Source organism: Danio rerio, chromosome 5 (genome assembly GCF_049306965.1).
Source record: "Danio rerio strain Tuebingen ecotype United States chromosome 5, GRCz12tu, whole genome shotgun sequence".
NCBI lineage: Eukaryota > Metazoa > Chordata > Actinopteri > Cypriniformes > Danionidae > Danio > Danio rerio.
The window spans coordinates 43,267,772-43,285,986 of record NC_133180.1 but is presented as its reverse complement, the minus strand read 5'-3'; the positions used below and the strand labels follow the sequence as shown (position 1 = coordinate 43,285,986).

General features: G+C 36.5%; 1 protein-coding gene and 2 long non-coding RNA genes across 4 annotated transcripts in view; 2 read left to right on the top strand and 1 right to left on the bottom strand.

Annotated features, from left to right (window-relative positions):
* Nucleotides 1-18,215, top strand: part of LOC103911105 (uncharacterized) — a 150,726-nt gene that overhangs the window by 56,421 nt on the left and 76,090 nt on the right. The gene's annotated exons all lie outside the window — the stretch shown is intronic.
* Nucleotides 1-18,215, bottom strand: part of LOC137495618 (serine/threonine-protein kinase pim-3-like) — a 58,965-nt gene that overhangs the window by 1,082 nt on the left and 39,668 nt on the right. For both annotated transcript variants that reach the window (XM_073951347.1, XM_073951348.1), the window contains exons 3-8: nucleotides 2,440-2,464; nucleotides 1,940-2,197; nucleotides 1,740-1,822; nucleotides 1,576-1,626; nucleotides 1,131-1,503; nucleotides 827-1,006 (exon numbers count right to left, since the gene is read on the bottom strand). In XM_073951347.1, coding sequence (XP_073807448.1) covers nucleotides 993-1,006; nucleotides 1,131-1,503; nucleotides 1,576-1,626; nucleotides 1,740-1,822; nucleotides 1,940-2,197; nucleotides 2,440-2,464 — 804 coding nt within the window. In that variant the 3' untranslated portion in view covers nucleotides 827-992. The remainder of the gene's footprint in view (nucleotides 1-826; nucleotides 1,007-1,130; nucleotides 1,504-1,575; nucleotides 1,627-1,739; nucleotides 1,823-1,939; nucleotides 2,198-2,439; nucleotides 2,465-18,215) is intronic.
* LOC141385588 (uncharacterized) overlaps nucleotides 7,327-18,215 on the top strand; it is a 30,962-nt gene continuing 20,073 nt past the window's right edge. The window contains exons 1-3 of the long non-coding RNA XR_012406290.1: nucleotides 7,327-7,415; nucleotides 10,732-10,884; nucleotides 11,600-11,783. This is a non-coding gene — a long non-coding RNA (uncharacterized lncRNA). The remainder of the gene's footprint in view (nucleotides 7,416-10,731; nucleotides 10,885-11,599; nucleotides 11,784-18,215) is intronic.

The following is an 18,215-nucleotide window of genomic DNA, read 5'->3' as shown; positions in this document are numbered from 1 at the left end:
TATGAAAACCTCCATTAAGAGGACTTAAATGGATAGTTCACCCCAAAATAACAATTCTGTATCATTAACTCCCTTTCACTTGCTCCAAACCTGTTTGAGTTTCTTTATTCTGTTCAATACAAAAGAAGATATTTTGAAGAAAGCTGAAAAGCTGTACCCATTGACTTGTTTGTTTTTGCTACTATGAAAGTCAACGGTTACAGGTTTTCAGCTTCTTCAAAACATTTTATTTTGTGCAAAACAGAAAACAAGAAACTCTTAAAGATTTGAAACCGCTTGAGTTTGAGTAAACAGTGAGTAAATCTGGATTTCTGTGTGAACTCTCCCTTTATTTGAGCTCTCTCCAGTCACTCTAGGAAGACACTACACCTGGATTATTTGTCTAAATAATACGTTTATTATTAAAATCCCTATTAACATTAAAGTCATCTGAAGCGGTGGCTTAGTGCAGGTAAAGGGGCCCCGGCCCTGGGTGAGTCGGCCATTAGTTAATGCCCACTCCTCATTCTGCAGGTGATCAGGAAGCAGTTCTCTGCACTTCCTGTGTGACTCCTGCTCACCCTACACAAATCATTAAGATCATTAATCCAGACTGACCCTAACAACACAATCAAAGCCATGAGTGCGTCACTCAGATAAGTGTCAAGTCACTGGCCACCTGTTCACTGTAACCAGGGATGGCGCTCAATATCGTCCAAACTGGGCCGATCAGCCGCCGCTGGACTGAGACACCAGCCAATCAGCTGACGGCACTCTGATACACACAACACCGTGTTCAGAAACACAGAGCAACACACTTCTGCTGATCTCTCAGTGAGTCTCTTACCTGTTGACAGAGTTATGGGGAAGGTCAGTTTGCTCCTGGACGTGACCCTCAGTGAGCCTCCGAAGGGGAAACGGTTGCACAGGATGTTGAAGAGGGTCACTCCCACTGACCACACCGTAGCTGGACCCGCATGGTAGCGCTGTCTGCAGAACCACTCAGGTGGAGCTTATTGAATCGTTCCTGAGAGACACAAGGAGACACAAACACCCGTTCAAAACACTCCAGCACGCACAAATTCCCTTTGGTGGATCATCAAAAGCTCACAAACATCCACAGAGTGTTTCCTTCTGCAACACAAACCCACCTGCGAAGTATTTGTAGGCCGAGCGCTTGAGCAGATCTCCACAGCCGAAGTCCAGCAGCTTGATGTCCTGGGACTCTGTGGAGATCAGCAGGTTCTCTGGCTTGACGTCCCGGTGCAGGACTCCGCGGCTCTCGCAGTGTTTCAGAGCCGCGATCAGCTGCACCAGCACTTTCTTGGCCAGACCCTCATCCAGACAGTCGTTCTCCTCACAGAAGCTCTGGAGGTCTTGGCAGGGATCCGGACGCTCCAGGATCAGGATGTAGCGTCTGGGACGGTCAAACCAGTCTAGCAGCTGCAGGACGTTGGGGCAGGCAGGAGCTGAATTGACGCGGGTCATCAGTGCCACCTCCAGCGGCAGCCGACCCTGACCTTCCTGCAGGACAAGCGATTGGATTCAGAACCCAATGAAACATCAAACACAACAACAGGTTCACACTGAACTCACAACTCTCAGTCTCCTCTGTGTCCGCTCTTTAGACACATACTTGATGGCGACCTGTAGACAGATAAAGCATAATAAATCACACCTGCCTGATCCTCACACATCACATTTACTGAGATCAGGATTTCTAAAGGCTGTTTGAATGAAGAGCGGAGAAAACGACTTACTGGCAGTCCATCAGACCTGCGCATCCCAGCAAACACAGAGCCAAATCCACCGTCTCCCAGCAGTGGGCCCTTTGCATACGCGTCTGCAACACAGAGGAGCAGTAGAAATGTGTGTTCAAAGAAAACATGCAGCAGTAGAGAAAACTGTAAAAGAGCATTACTGAAACATCATCATCACTTCTTCAAAAAGCCATTCTGACCTCTGCGAGAGCGTTTGAGAGCTCTTCTAGATGAGGTGGACGGACGTTCATCTTCTGGTGTTTGCTGGCTGCCGCTCTGCCGCTTCCTCTTCCTGTTACCCTGATCTGTGGACACAGATTTGGCCAACAGGGAAGGCAGAGGTGCGAGAAATCCATCAAGCTCTTGGCTCACGGTCTGGGTTTCACCATCACCATCATGTGTCCTGACGTCCTGAACAGCTGCCTGGATGAAAGCAGAACTCCTGGATCTGGAGCGGCCTGAGACAACGACAACAACAACAACAACATATCACGTTTATTATAAGATTATAAGAATTAATCAACAATTAACTTTAGTAGCTGCATCTACAGAGAATAAAAGACATCTGATCACTTATATCGGGGAACAGTTGTGTTGAAATGGGTTCATTTGTACCAGTTTATTTACATCACATTTCCCCAAACATTACACAACATCATGTCATGATTGATCATAAACAAATAAAAACTAAAACACTCACTGCGGTTTTCACCCATCTGACAAACCTCCGTGAAGTTGGCACCCCATAAAAACAAATAATCCCCAAAACTATGCCATTCGTTTGTGCTACGTTTGTGCTGATTTGTGCCGCAAAAACGAACGTTTGTGCTGGTTTGGGGTCTGAGATATTAAGCATTATTTTTTTAACCGTGTGACGTCACTCTCCACCCCATGTTGCGCAATTGACTTCAAAACAGCACAGGTCGTTTGTGCTCGGTTTGTGCTGGTTTGTGCCGTTAAAACGAACACGGTATCTGTTTTCCTCTTTTAGATATAAGCAAAATATTTCGGGAGCCGTGACGTCACTCTCCACCCCATTTCCTCCAAATCGCACAAAACTGGTATCATTCGTTTGTGCTGGGTTTGTGCTGGTTTGTGCCGTTAAAATAAACACTTTATCTATTTTCGTTGTTTAGATATAATCAAAATATTTCGGGAGCCGTGACGTCATTCTCCACCCCATGTTGTCTAAATCACACCAAACTGGTCTCATTCGTTTGTGCTCGGTTTGTGCTCGGTTTGTGCTGGTTTGTGCCGTTAAAATAAACACTTTATCTATTTTTATTGTTTAGATATTGCCTTATCAAAACATTTCGGGAGCCGTGACGTCACTCTCCACCCCAGGTTGTCTAAATTGCACAAAGCAGGTGTCATATGTTAGTGCTGGATTTGTGCTGGTTTGTGCCGTTAAAATAAACGCTTTATCTATGTTTATTGATTAGATATTGCCTAATCAAAACATTTTGGGAGCCGCGACGTCACTCAGCGCCCCATTATTTCCTCTAAATTGCACAAAACAGGTGTCATATGTTAGTGCTGGATTTGTGCTGGTTTGTGCCATAACAATTAACACTTTATCTATGTTTATTGATTAAATATTGCCTAATTAAAACATTTCGGGAGCCGCAACGTTACTCAGCGCCCCATATTTCCTCTAAAATGCACAAAACAGGTGACATTCTTTAGTGCTGGATTTGTGCTGGTTTATGCCATTAAAATAAACACTTTATCTGTTTGTATTGTTTAGATATTGCCTAATCAAAACACTTAATCAAAACAGGTGTCATTCAATTGTGCTGGTTTTGCCATTTATAAACACTTTATCTGTTTTCCTTGTTTGGATTTAACCAAAATATTTGGTTAGATTTGTGCTGGTTTGTGCCATGAAAATGAACAACAGATATTTATATTTGTGTACAAATATGTTACTTTCGTTTTTGCTCGTTTGTGCTGCAAAAATATTATTTGTAAAAAAATTATATCAGATCATTAAGAGGTCTCTCCACCCCAGTTGCTACATATTTTCATTTGTGCTGGATTGTACCTGAAAGTTTCGTTAGTGTTGCTTCTTTTATTAAAATATTGAATGAAAGATAATGATATCAGCTACCCGCATATTTTAAAATATTTAAATTTGTTTGGGCTGATAGAAATTTTGTTTAAGATGCTTTATTTTTTTTAGATAGCCTAGGCCAAGGTTATTCTGAGATCTTTTTATTATTAGAAAAAGCATGAAGGATGCGAACATCATTTTGACAGATTTAATCCAAGTAAAAGGGCTTGGCCAATATAAAGATAATTGGCTACAACCCTGCTTTACTTATCTACTTCGTTTTAGTCTCATATGAGTAGCCAGCATGCTTAACGATAGAGGAAAAAAAATTATAGAAATAATTAAAAATAATATATATAGAATTTTTATTAGTTTTATTTATTAATTTTATAAAAATGTATTAATATAAATTTTTTTACCTGTTTAACCATGCTGCGATTTTCTCTTAAATACTCTTATCATCTGGTCGTCCATATTAGGCTGCTTTCGTATTTAAACTAGCAGCCTAAACTTTTCTGTTGTGGTAGGTAGGCCTACCACTTATAAGTAAAGCAGCTTTAGTTAACTTATTTAGTCAATATTTATTTTATGGGGAAAAATAGATTATAACACACGCAAACACATAGGCTATGCGTTTTCTACAGATAAGTTTTGGTTTTCGTGATTGTGTTGTTTGTCATACAGTAAAAGAACAATGTCCAAATGGCAATAAAATAACAATAAATAATTGATTAATTAATTACAATTAATAATAATAATAACAATAACAACAATCATATAAAATATTTACATTCACTTAATTGGTAAACACTGTGCTTTTTTATCACGGGCTGTAGGATGTTATTTTGACCATTTTGATTCGGTTTAATAAAAGATAAACATGTAATATTTTGTTATATTTTAGTTATCCTTAGTCTTCTTATTATTGTCATTATTATTAATATTATTATATTTATTTTATATTTAATAACTTGTAGACTCTTTAAACAATGAGGAAATAACTAAACTTTTTTAATTCAAGGCCCAGACAGCTTGTTTTGTAATTTAATGCCGGCTATAGGCTACCACCTGAAGGACGGTTATACGGCGTGTTGTGTTGTCGGCCGTCACCGGAGAAAATTAATTTAAACTTTAAAACTTTAGTTTTTTGGACTTTTGTTTGAAAGCTTTAGTGGCACTGTAGCTGTCCAAGGTACTGTTGTATAATTTAAATTATAGCCTATATATGCACCAATAAACAAGTCGAATGAATGAATGAATGAATGAATATAGATTCTTAAATGTTGATATTGTTTTTGCTAATAAAAAATAACAAATATTAAACAAAAATTTAATAAAAATAAAATGAGCAATTTTGAATATTTATACAATTCAGTTAAATATAAACTGGACATTTTTGGGGACATGTAATTTCTCTGTGATCTTTAATATATACTGGGTAGCTATATTTTCTAAAATCTCAACCAGGAATTGCTTTAATATGAATATGCTTTACATCCTGATATGCTGTTGTTTCATTTTCATTCTTATTTCACTTGAAAAAATCGGTACTTAATGTTTGAATACTAAAATAAATAACAGCCATTGTTTAAATGGTTATTTTACCAACAAAATGTATATTTTATATTTTTATCAACTTTTGATATAAAACCTCTGTGTAATTTATTGATTGTTAAAAATGAAATAATTTAAGTGCTATATTTTTTATTAGTGAAAGTGCACGCTTATTTTGCCCAAGGCCTCTCAAAAAATATATTTCTGCCACTATAATACAAATGCAGTATTATTGTTTTATTATCATTGTTTATTTTTCCTTAATGTATGAAATTTTTGATAAATTTATTTCCCCTCCAATCATTTTCATTCATCACGTTAAATTTAGGTAATTTTCCCTCCAAATAAAATTGATTTGCTGTTTTACCTGGTTTGGCACGGAATGTGAGCCTAACAGCTCAGCATAAAAAAGGGTCCGAACGATTGGAAAAGCGGCTTTTAAAGAGACAAACTATATACGAAAGTTGTTTCAAAAAGATATTTTTTCCAAGAAAAATATACGAATTATATTTTAGTTTGAGGCCAACTGTGCGGGTGGATGATTTTCAGTCAGTGGAAAGTAGGCCTATGAATTTAATATGCCTCATGTTGTATCACAATCTTCTGTCATATATCCCAATCTTCTGTCATATATTGGCAATTTTTTTAATATGTCATAACACAAATGAGACTATTTTAGTAAATATGTAGCAACTGGGGTGGAGAGACCTCTTAATGATCTGATATAATTTTTTTACAAATAATATTTTTGCAGCACAAACGAGCAAAAACGAAAGTAACATATTTGTACACAAATATAAATATCTGTTGTTCATTTTCATGGCACAAACCAGCACAAATCTAACCAAATATTTTGGTTAAATCCAAACAAGGAAAACAGATAAAGTGTTTATAAATGGCAAAACCAGCACAATTGAATGACACCTGTTTTGATTAAGTGTTTTGATTAGGCAATATCTAAACAATACAAACAGATAAAGTGTTTATTTTAATGGCATAAACCAGCACAAATCCAGCACTAAAGAATGTCACCTGTTTTGTGCATTTTAGAGGAAATATGGGGCGCTGAGTAACGTCGCGGCTCCCGAAATGTTTTAATTAGGCAATATTTAATCAATAAACATAGATAAAGTGTTAATTGTTATGGCACAAACCAGCACAAATCCAGCACTAACATATGACACCTGTTTTGTGCAATTTAGAGGAAATAATGGGGCGCTGAGTGACGTCGCGGCTCCCAAAATGTTTTGATTAGGCAATATCTAATCAATAAACATAGATAAAGCGTTTATTTTAACGGCACAAACCAGCACAAATCCAGCACTAACATATGACACCTGCTTTGTGCAATTTAGACAACCTGGGGTGGAGAGTGACGTCACGGCTCCCGAAATGTTTTGATAAGGCAATATCTAAACAATAAAAATAGATAAAGTGTTTATTTTAACGGCACAAACCAGCACAAACCGAGCACAAACGAATGAGACCAGTTTGGTGTGATTTAGACAACATGGGGTGGAGAGAATGACGTCACGGCTCCCGAAATATTTTGATTATATCTAAACAACGAAAATAGATAAAGTGTTTATTTTAACGGCACAAACCCAGCACAAACGAATGATACCAGTTTTGTGCGATTTGGAGGAAATGGGGTGGAGAGTGACGTCACGGCTCCCGAAATATTTTGCTTTTATCTAAAAGAGGAAAACAGATACCGTGTTCGTTTTAACGGCACAAACCAGCACAAACCGAGCACAAACGACCTGTGCTGTTTTGAAGTCAATTGCGCAACATGGGGTGGAGAGTGACGTCACACGGTTAAAAAAATAATGCTTAATATCTCAGACCCCAAACCAGCACAAACGTTCGTTTTTGCGGCACAAATCAGCACAAACGTAGCACAAACGAATGGCATAGTTTTGGGGATTATTTGTTTTTATGGGGTGCCAACTTCACGGAGGTGATTGACGTGTTGATCCTCAGGATGGATAAAGAGCTGATCGATACTGAAAGGAGACCAGCTGATGCTGAAGCCTTCAAGATGGAGCAGCTCTCAGAGGCAAAAAAAAGTGAGTAACACACTCGAGACCTTGTTTCAACCTGCCATTGTCAAGAATGGTCAGCTGAGATGCAGTATTGCTTATTACTTGAATTTCATTGAAATTATTTTCTATGTGTGTATCTCTACTTTTACTTTCATTGAAGCACTCAACACAATCCAGAGGCATTACTAAATTAATGAATTTCCAGCAAGAGGGAAAGTAATTAATGTGTTTGTTAAAATACAGTAAAGAATGAAGTGCTTGTGTTTTGATGCTTTTTTTGACAACACAACTAACAGATGTGGAGGAGTTTGTGATTTTTTTTTTGTGGTCATTCAAACATAATAAGTTGAAAAAAGCTTTCTTACAAACTTTAGTCCTTTTCTAAACACAAACAAAACTGTCCACTCAGATCAGATCATCAGTTTTTGACTTCCTCTGGATTTGGTTGAAAGCAGAACATTACAAATGTTTAAACCCTTTAATAAAATGAAGGGCAGCACAGTGGTGCTGTTGGTAGCTCAATCACCTCACAACAAGAAGCTGGGTCAAGTGGCATTTCTGTGTGGAGTTTGCATGTTCTCCCGGTGTTCGCGTGTTAAACCGTGTTGCTCTTGTTTCCCCCACAAGTCTAAAGACATGTGTAATAAGGGAACTGGGTAAGATAAATTGTCTGTTGTGTATGTGTGTGAATAAGTATGTATGGATGTACGCGGCTGGAAGGGCATCTGCTGAAAATATGCTGGATGAATTGGTGGTTCATTCTGCTGTGGCAACCCCTGTTTATTAAAGGGACTAAGCCGAAAAGAAAAAGAATGAATGAATAAATAAAATGGGGTATGATAAGGATTTAGTTGTAAAATACGTGGCTGTCATAATTTAGGCCCTGTGTATTCCTGGAATTAAGATGACATTTTAATTAAGATCATCATCAAGATATTTGGACAATCACAAGTGGACAACGCTAAAGACTGCTGTAAACAGGGTGAAAGATTCTGAACTTGTCCTTGCTTCCCCCTTTCAGGCGTAGATCTCATTCTGTCAGATTGCTTTCAGTGTTAAAATGTCTATGTGGTTCAGCACATTCAAACAGCCATGAAAGACCACCTTCTTTTTACCTTCTGTTTGAACTGTGCTACCCAGAAAGGGTTTAGAAAAATTAGAAAAGCACAACTACCATGCATAATGTTGTGGAAAAAAATCAGGGAATTCAGAAAAATCTCTGCATAAGTAAAGCAGGAAAGCTCAGCTGAATGTGCTCCACCTTTGGATTTAGAGGGAGGTGATACTACAACACCATTGGATTAGAATCCTGTAAATTTCACCGCTCAAATGCAGCGATTTGCTGGCTGCAGACCACTTCTCTGTTCATTGGAAGTAATGAATTATAATTATAAGCCTATAAATGTTAAAATATCTTAATATTTGTTGAAGGTTCCTGTAGTTGTTTAGTTGTGATGCACCATGACCTCTTTAAGTAGAAACGATTACTTTTCCCCCTGTTGTTTAAAAGATTAAAGACAACTGACTTTCCCAAATTGTCTGCAGTAATGTGACAAATATCAACAACCGTCTCTAGGGTTTACAGAGAATGGTCTGAAAAAGAGAAAATATCCAGTGAGCGGCAGTTTTGTGGGGGCAAATGCCTTGTTGATGCCAGAGGTCAGAGGAGAATGGCCAGACTGGTTTGAGCTGATAGAAAGTCAACAGTTACTCAATTAACCACTCGTTACAACCGAGGTATACAGAAGAGCATCTCTGAATGCACAACACATGGAACCTTGAGGTGGATGGGCTACAGCAGCAGAAGACCACAACTCCTGTCAGCTAAGAACAGGAAACTGAGGCTACAATTTACACAGAGTCACCAAAATTGGACAATAAAAGAGATTGGAGAAAGGTTGCTGGGTCTGATGAGTCTTGATTTCTGCTGCGGCATTCAGATGGTAGGGTCAGAATTTGGCATCAAAAACATGAAAGCATGGATCCATCCTGCCTTGTATCAATGGTTCAGGCTGGTGGTCGTGGTGTAATAGTGTGGGGGATATTTTCTTGGCACACTTTGGGCCCATTAACACCAACTGAGCATCATGGCAATGCCACAGCCTACCTGAGTATTGTTGCTAACCATGTTCATTCTTTATGACCACAGTGTACCCATCCTCTGATGGCTACTTTCTGCAGGAAAACACCATGTCATAAAGCACGAATCATCTTAGACTGGTTTCTTGAACATGACAATGAGTTCACTGTACTCAAATGGCCTCCACAGTTACCAGATCCCTATCCAATAGAGTGCCCTTGTGATGTGGTGAAACAAGAGATTCTCATCATAGATGTGCAGCTGAAAAATCTGCAGCAACTGCGTGATGCTATCATGTCAATATAGACCAAAATCTCTGAGGAATATTTCCAGTATCTTGTTGAAACTATGCCAAGAAGGATTAAGGCAGTTCTGAAGGCAAAAGGGGGTCCAACCCAATACTAGTAAGGTGTACCTAATAATGTGGCCGGTGAGTGTATGTACGTGTGTTAAATTTATTAGCTGTAATTTATTTTATGTTATAATATACGGGCATATTAAATATTTATATGGATGTCCGAGAACAACTACAAATAATTTAAATGATTTTGTCTTGAAAAATATTCCTATTAGATATTTAGGTAAAGTCTAAATTATTAATCCTCCTGTAAATGATTTTTTATTTTTCAAATATTTCCCAAATATTGTTTAACAGAGCAAGGAATATTTCACAGTATTATTTCACAGTCTTATTTGTTTTATTTTGGCTAGAATAGGAACCGTTTTTATTTTTATTTTTTCAACATTTCAATATTATTAGCCCCCTTAAGCAATATATTTTTTGTCAATTGGCTACAGAACAAATCTTTTTTATACAATGACTTGCCTAGTTGCACTAAATTGCCTATTTAACCTAATGAACCTAAAAAAGTCTTTAAATTGACCTTTAAGCTGAATACTAGTATCTTGAAAAATATAATATTCTTTAAAGAGTAAGAAGTAAGAAATTTGACTAAGAAATTCATTCATTTTGCTTCGACTTAGTCTCTTATTTAACTGGGGTCACCACAGCAGAATGAACCCCTGTCTAAGAAATGATAATTAATATTTTCATAACTGTGCGAATAATACATTATAATGTTCAGACCATATTTTATGAATAAGTGTATTATAAGCAGACAAAATGCAGAATATATTAATCCCAAATAGGTTTTTATTGTCAGGCTTGTGATAACAGAAGTGACAGGTGAGTGCAGCAATTATAACAACCTTTGAGGGAAAGCCTGATCAACTGATTGTTTTTTTTTTTTTTTTTAATAGATCAATTAGTCTGGGAAGCAAACTCTGAGCACAGATGAGGACGGTGGTGGTGTTAGCCAGGAGCTGGTGAAACCTAGAGAAGGAAGACAAAGACCAGTAAGGAAATGTAGGAGACCTGGAGGGAATCGTGAAATCGGGATGTATTCCAGCAAGGCAAGGAAAGCATAGGTTTGAGTAATGCACACTGAAGGCTATACTGACTGACGAGAGTGCTAGATTGATTAGTGATGAAGAATTCTGGTGATTGGGTTACTTTTGCTAAATGCAACATTTCGACATTTCACTGAGGTGTTGTATGTAGTTCACCCAAAATATCGCTATCAAAATAATAAATATTAAAAATAAAACTCAAATGTGAATAAATGATGACAGACCTTTCATTTTTGGGTGAATTTCCTTTTAGCAAAAGGATCAGGCTATGAAGAGACTTTCAATAAGAATCTGCTCCTGATAATGGAAACAGTCTTTCATTGTGTTGAATTCAAGTCTTAGAATGTTTAAGCTAGCTGTGTAGTCTGTACCCATGTTAAGATGGGCATTTTGACACTGAATTCCCTCGATCTTTCTATGGAAAAAGATGAATTCACAATATTTAAAAACATTAAATGAGCCACTTTAAAAAACACAATTGACTGAAAAACCTGAAATTTCACTCAGCCATAATACATAAGCTCATTCATAGACCCTCCTGTCAATAAGATTAGAAAAGTGGTGGAGAAAATGGACAGGTGTAAACAACACATGGTGTAAACAAGAGTGTGTGTCTTTCGTCAGAGAATTCACATTTATATAAATGTATGACGCCAGAGAGTAAAGAAAAGAACTGATGCCTGGGGAATTGATTCTGTCCTCTGCTCTTTTCTATCAGGATAAAGAAAGTGTTGACAGCGCTGGCTGAAGCAGAGAAAAGGAAATGCATTGGAGAAGCAGAGGCCGGTTCCATTGAGGCTGTGGGTAAAGCTAAAGCAGAGAAGATGAGGCTCAAACCTGAGGACTATCAGCAGTACGGGGAGGCAGCAAAAACCACAAATGCCCTGGAGGCTCTGCCAAAGGTCTGTGGAACTCTTCAAATCTACAAATCAGACTGACATTACACATGCACCCTTTTTCCTACTTTGTTTAAGGAGATAGAACGGGGAATTAGACAGATAAATGGTACAAGAAAGTAAGGCAGTCGTTGTTTATAAGATATTTGCCAGATTTAAAATCAAATCAGTTCTGTTGAAGTCAGTTTCAAACACTTTTCCAATAAGATGCCAACGAGAGTGTTTGTTTGTTTGTTTGCTGTCCCAAAAGTCATTTTAAGAAAGCATTAAGGCCCAATTCTATTTCTACTTCGTAGCTCTTCCCCTTACTCCTCATTTTGCGTGTTCACATGAAGGGGAAAGGTTGTCCCAATTCTCTTTAGCTTGAAGGCGTTGGGCTAGCAGGAAGGGCTAGATACCCCTTGAGATTTTTCAGGGCCACTCTTGAAATCAATGGGGCAGGGGCGTAGATTTAGGGTGGACGGTGGGGACGTGTCCCCACCAATATCCACAAACTACCGAAATGTCCCCACCAATAATTTAATTATTACTTAAAAACATCGCGCTGTCAGTATAAACCTAGACATGCCGAAAGGGTTAAATCAAGTTCTCTCCTCGAGTCGCACCGCCCCCAAACACATATGAACATTGTGATTGGCTGTGCCTTTTCCTGCTGTCATGTGAGTGGCTGCTTTCAGATCATAGTTTCAGATACAAACAGCGCCAAAACAACTGCGCGGGGGGAATTTCCCGATGTGTGAGATGTGTGACACGCACAAGGGAGGATGGAGGTAGCAAGAAGAGCTGGATATAAAGAGCTTTTTCCAACGAAAAGTGTAAGTCACATAAACTCAAGTTCGCTACTGAATGAGTCCATCATGATAATGCCGTTATGCTAGTGTTTTCACCGCTTTTACGTTCAGTCTAACGTTAAAACAGACTAGTCTGTAAACAATATTCCCTGAACACTAACTGCAGAATAAACACCTACATGTAAACATATATGACCCTGCCAGTTCTCCTAATCTCTTAGAGACTCCAATTTTGGTTGAAACAATTTGTCAGAAAAACTACAGCCTGTGCTCCATCTTTTAATAATACTATGAGACATGTTTAATTTGTACGAAAAATGAACGAAAGTCTTTATTAAACTCTCTCTTTATCCGTTAATAAACATTATTTTAACATGACACTTTCAGGCCTGTAGCTAGCTTATTAAAAGGGGTTATTTGTTTTCTGAAAAACTGAACCTTTTTGCAGTTATTCACCTGATTTTCTGTTTAATTGAGGTATAAATATGACATTTTATTGACATATTAAGAACTAATTTTTGCTGGGTAATCTTGTTGGATAGTTATTATAACTACACTTTTTGATGTACCAAAACTATTTCCTACCATTTTGTCCAATTGCTTTATTTACACATTTAAACTAAATTTTATTACAGTTTTATAAATAATAAAAATACTTTGAACTAGAAATTAGGACTTTAAATTCTTAGAATAAAGTAATGAAGTACAGTACAGATGCCAAAACCTCTAAATGCCATGTAAAATGAGCATTTTTCTCAGCCTTGTATATTTATGTTCAGTTATTTCACTTTAAAGGCAATGAAAAGAACGTATTTGTCACTATAAAAGTAAAAGTCCACACACAGGAGTTGGAGAAAAAAATGCTAATTTTAGAAGAAAATATGAAATGGCATTTAGAGGTTTTTGCATCTAAACTCTTCAAATATGTAAATATACTTATTTTTAAAATAAAATTTTTTATCATAATTTTCTTTGGGAAATCTGTTAAAACTTGATTTAAATTAAACTGAAGCCTATAGGCAAATAACAAAGTGGCCGGCGCATTCAACCTTCCTCAGTGAAAATTTGTCCATTCGATTAATAAGATAAATTTAAACATAATAATAATAACCCAACTTTTGGTCTTTCAAACCACCTGAACCCCCTTGGCTACACGCATGACTATTTAATTTAACTTAATAAATTGTAAGAAGAGAGGATTACTTGATAATAAATTTTAATAGCAGTTCGTCCCCAGTCCCCACCAATGTCAGGAGATCCACAAATTAGTGTGTTTTGTCATTCTTACGAATTTTTGAGACAAGCAAGCACATGTTTAATTACATTCATAAAGGCGCTCGCGTTTTACCATCAAGCTTTTAAAAAACAAGCAAAAATAAAAAACACGTAATTTTGCTATCTATAATCCCTAATAATAACTCCTGCATAGCAGTCCCACAACATTCTCACACTCAATGATGAAACTCTAAGTAGAGGTAGAGGTAAAAAATAGTATCGGGATTGGGCCTAACAGTTTGTAATATCAAATCAGGATGTAAAACTGCATCTATAAATTGTTAACAGGCATATCAGGTTTAATCATTACCTCTAATATCTCATTTATATATATATATATATATATATATATATATATATATATATATATATATATATGCTGTCAATCGAATAAAAAAAATTAACTAATTATTTTCACTTTTAAAAAAAATTTAATTGCAAATTAATTTAATGTAAAATTAATGTAAACGCAAGACAAATACTATTTAAATTCAAAATATAATTCATTATTAGAATTTTTGTTTTACATGTAACACAGATTTCTTAATGTAAACAACATACCCACAATAAACCATCAAGAACCTGGCTTGGCAGCCATATTTATTGGAGAAATTAAAACACAGGCATGTTAATGCCATTTGAAGTTCAAAACAGTCAATGCCAATAAAGAAAACATTGATTTCCAAGTTGGATTCTAAGTGGACTGCAAAAAAATGCCAAAATACAGGCATTACAGATATGGAAAATGAAAAATTATAATAATAATAATAAAGTATTGAATACAAACAATTAAACTAATTGCAGGGCTGGACTGGAACAAAATAATCAGCCCTGGCATTTTGTGCCAGAGCAACGCACTACATCAATCAAAATGCTCCCCATCTGTGCATGCCCTTAAATATGTTTACCAACTCCCACTCTATAAAAGCACAAACGCCATATATAGAAAATAATGAGAGTAGACAAATTAAAAACCTAATTTTTTTATTATTATAATAAAATTATAATCCACACTGGAAATGTGGGTGCCTGTGTGTTTTGAGGGAGCCTAATAAATAATGAACACAACAAAAACTGCCTGCTGATGCACACAGTTAATGTTGATTAATAAAATAAAGATAAATAATAAAAGCAATGTATCAGAAACCCTTAAATAAATTTTTAACTCAACAATAAAACATCAAACGTAGCTAACAGCTTTTACATTGTCAATCAAATGAACTTAAACAATTGAAAAATGCAACAAATATTTTTTCTGGGCAGAACTACAAAACTAAATGTTAAAATAAGCTGCTTAAGTTGCACACTAGTTTGGTCATGTATAAATATCATTATAATATCCATATTGTATAAATATTATTGTCACTATAAGCCTACATCATGCTGACGATCAAAAACACAATGTCATGATATCTCATGCGATTGTCTTCTGACCGAGTGCATCTTAAAATACATGACTGACACCCCTCATAGTGCTTGAGAAGCAGACATTCTTTATCATTTGTGAAATAGGAGCATAACAGCATAGGAGGAAGTTGCCGCGGGCCTTGGTGCCGATTAAAAATAAAGAATAAAAGTATATTTATATGGACAAATAGGTAACTAGATAGAACAGACAGGAATATATTGATATGTGCCCCGCTGCACACTGCAGAGTGCAGACGCGAAAGGCAAATGCCTGCTTTCCGCTTCTGCTCTCTCGCGCCTGACAAATAAACACCTACGTTACACAGAGCCCAACATTGAAGTTTGTGATTGGGTCAGCCCAATGTCAATCAAGAAAAGAACCAATGGGCTGCAGATTATGTCACATGGGCCGCTCTGTCCGGAAAAGAAACATCTCACTTTCAGAGCGTGACAGCTCACAGGAGCGTGACAGCTCGTCAATCACTTAGGGAGAAAAACATGACAGTCTGCTGTGTTTTATAAGAAGAATGAAGAAGATGATCAGCCCGGCCCAAAAAGTACGTCGACCCAACAGGAAACTGCCCGGTCTGCCCCTGGCCACAACAGGGAAAAAAAAAATGGCAACTGCGTTAATTGCGTTAATTTTTTTTAATGCGTTAATGCATGCGATTAATTTGAAATAATTAACACGTTAAAAAAAATAAATTTTGACACCACTCATATAATATATATATATATATATATATATATATATATATATATATATATATATATATATATATATATATAAATAGCAACATAAAGCATCAGAGTAGATGGGGCAGTACTGGTTGAGCAGTAATTTACCATTTATTATCACAGTAACTATCTATAATGGGTACATAAAGTAAATTACTGTAATTTATTCTTTGCACTATAAAATTTCATACAAATCCTGCTCCTTTTACAGTAAAATACTGTTTCCTTTTATTACAGCAAAACACTGGCTATTTTACAGTTATTTAATGCATAATCTACAGTAAGGGTTAACAGTGTATATATATATAGTGTATATATTATTGTAAATGTTACAAACCCCTGATGTTTGTCTAGGGGAAAGTGGGGTTTGACATTTATGTGCATTTAAAATGAATTTATACAAACAGTGAATGAAGTGGAAGAGACAACCAAAGTAGATACCAAAGATTTTGACTTTATTTACAATACCCAAACTGAACAAAAACAATGAATTAATAATAAAGAAAATAAAGGCAAAAAAGTACATACAGTTGAAGTCAGAATAATTAGCCCCCTTTTGATTTTTTTTTTTTTATATATATTTCCCAAATGATTTTTAACAGAGCAAGGAAATTTTCACAGTATGTCTGATAATATTTTTTCTTCTGGAGAAAGTCTTATTTGTTTTATTTCGTCTAGAATAAAAGCAGTTTTTAATTTTTTAAAAAACATTTTTGGGACAAAATTATTGACCCCTTTTTTTTCGATATTCTACAGAACAAACCATTGTTATACAATAACTTGCCTAATTACCCTTACCTGCCTGGTTAGCCTAATTAACCTAGTTAAGCCTTTAAATGCCACTTTAAGCTATATAGAAGTGTCTTGAAAAATATCAAGTAAAATATTATTTACTGTCATCATAAATCCGTTATTAGAAATAAGTTTTTAAAACTATTATACTTAGAAATGTGCTGAAACAATCTTCCCTCCATTAAACAGAAATTGGGGAAAAAAATAAACAGGGGCGCTAAAAATTCAAAGGGGCTAATAATTCTGATTTCAACTGTATATATTAAAGAGGTGGTCCACTACGATATCATATTTTAAACTTTAGTTGATGTGTAATGTAGCTGTGTGAACATAAACAGCGTCTCTGAATGTAAGGCGCTTAAAGTTCAATGCAAAGGGAGACCTTGACTTTTACAGAGTTAGGTTAGCAAAGCCTACAATGATTGAATTTTGGGAACTACAAAAAATACTTCCGGCCCATGTGAGATCACAAACGTACTTTTACCGCACACACACACTGCGCAGCTAAAGGCCGTGGTCAGAGGCACAGTAATGTTACAGCAGAGAGAGCTAAAATTCTGTTCAAATGCTGCTATTTCCACAGAGCTTTTTCTGTTTCGGCACTTGGGCTTCCAAAGGACACGACACAAAGACAGTAGTGCTTACAGTTCAATAATAATTATGTTTCAGAGAATTATAATATACATAGCAAGCATGATTTGACAAAATAGCTCCAGAATCTCTTCCAGTTCAGGATTTGGTAAAAATCTCCACAAAGAATGAGCAACTCAAACAAGCAGAAGCTGTGGACTCACAACGTGTAAGTGTTTTTATTTGTTAAATTGATCATGACATGTACAGTGTCTAGCATTAATGGTATGTTGTAGCAAAGACGTAAACAATGGGAAATGCTGTTTGGCACCACAAACGAATAAGCTACAAATTCATATTTATCAGTCAAACTGCTGTAAACACACACACACACACACTCTCTTCAGTAGCGCGTGCAGCGTCTCTCTGTGCGTGTGCGACTGTGCAGTATTTCTCGCAGCTTTTCCATGCATTTTACATTTTACTTAGATAATGAACTTGCAATAGATATGTGAACGATTTATGATATTCCGAATATATGTTTAAGACGTTGTGTAACGCAGGTTAAAAAAATACAGGAGAGCTGGCCTAACTCGTGTAGCAGCAGAAAAATAAATGAAGGCTTACACAGGTGGCGTCCTACATCTTGTGCTTTATTCTTCTGTCAACAGTGTCACTGTATATTACAGAAAAGAACTTAATCTGAGCATCAGAGTAAAATAAAAATAAACATCGGTCCCACGCACATGCGCTTCTCGTGTTACACGCGTCTACAGACTGTTGACACACACACAAACACACACAAGGGCAATCTCTCTTAAAGGAGCCTCACCCCATTTTCACTTGTTACAGACACTTGTCAGAT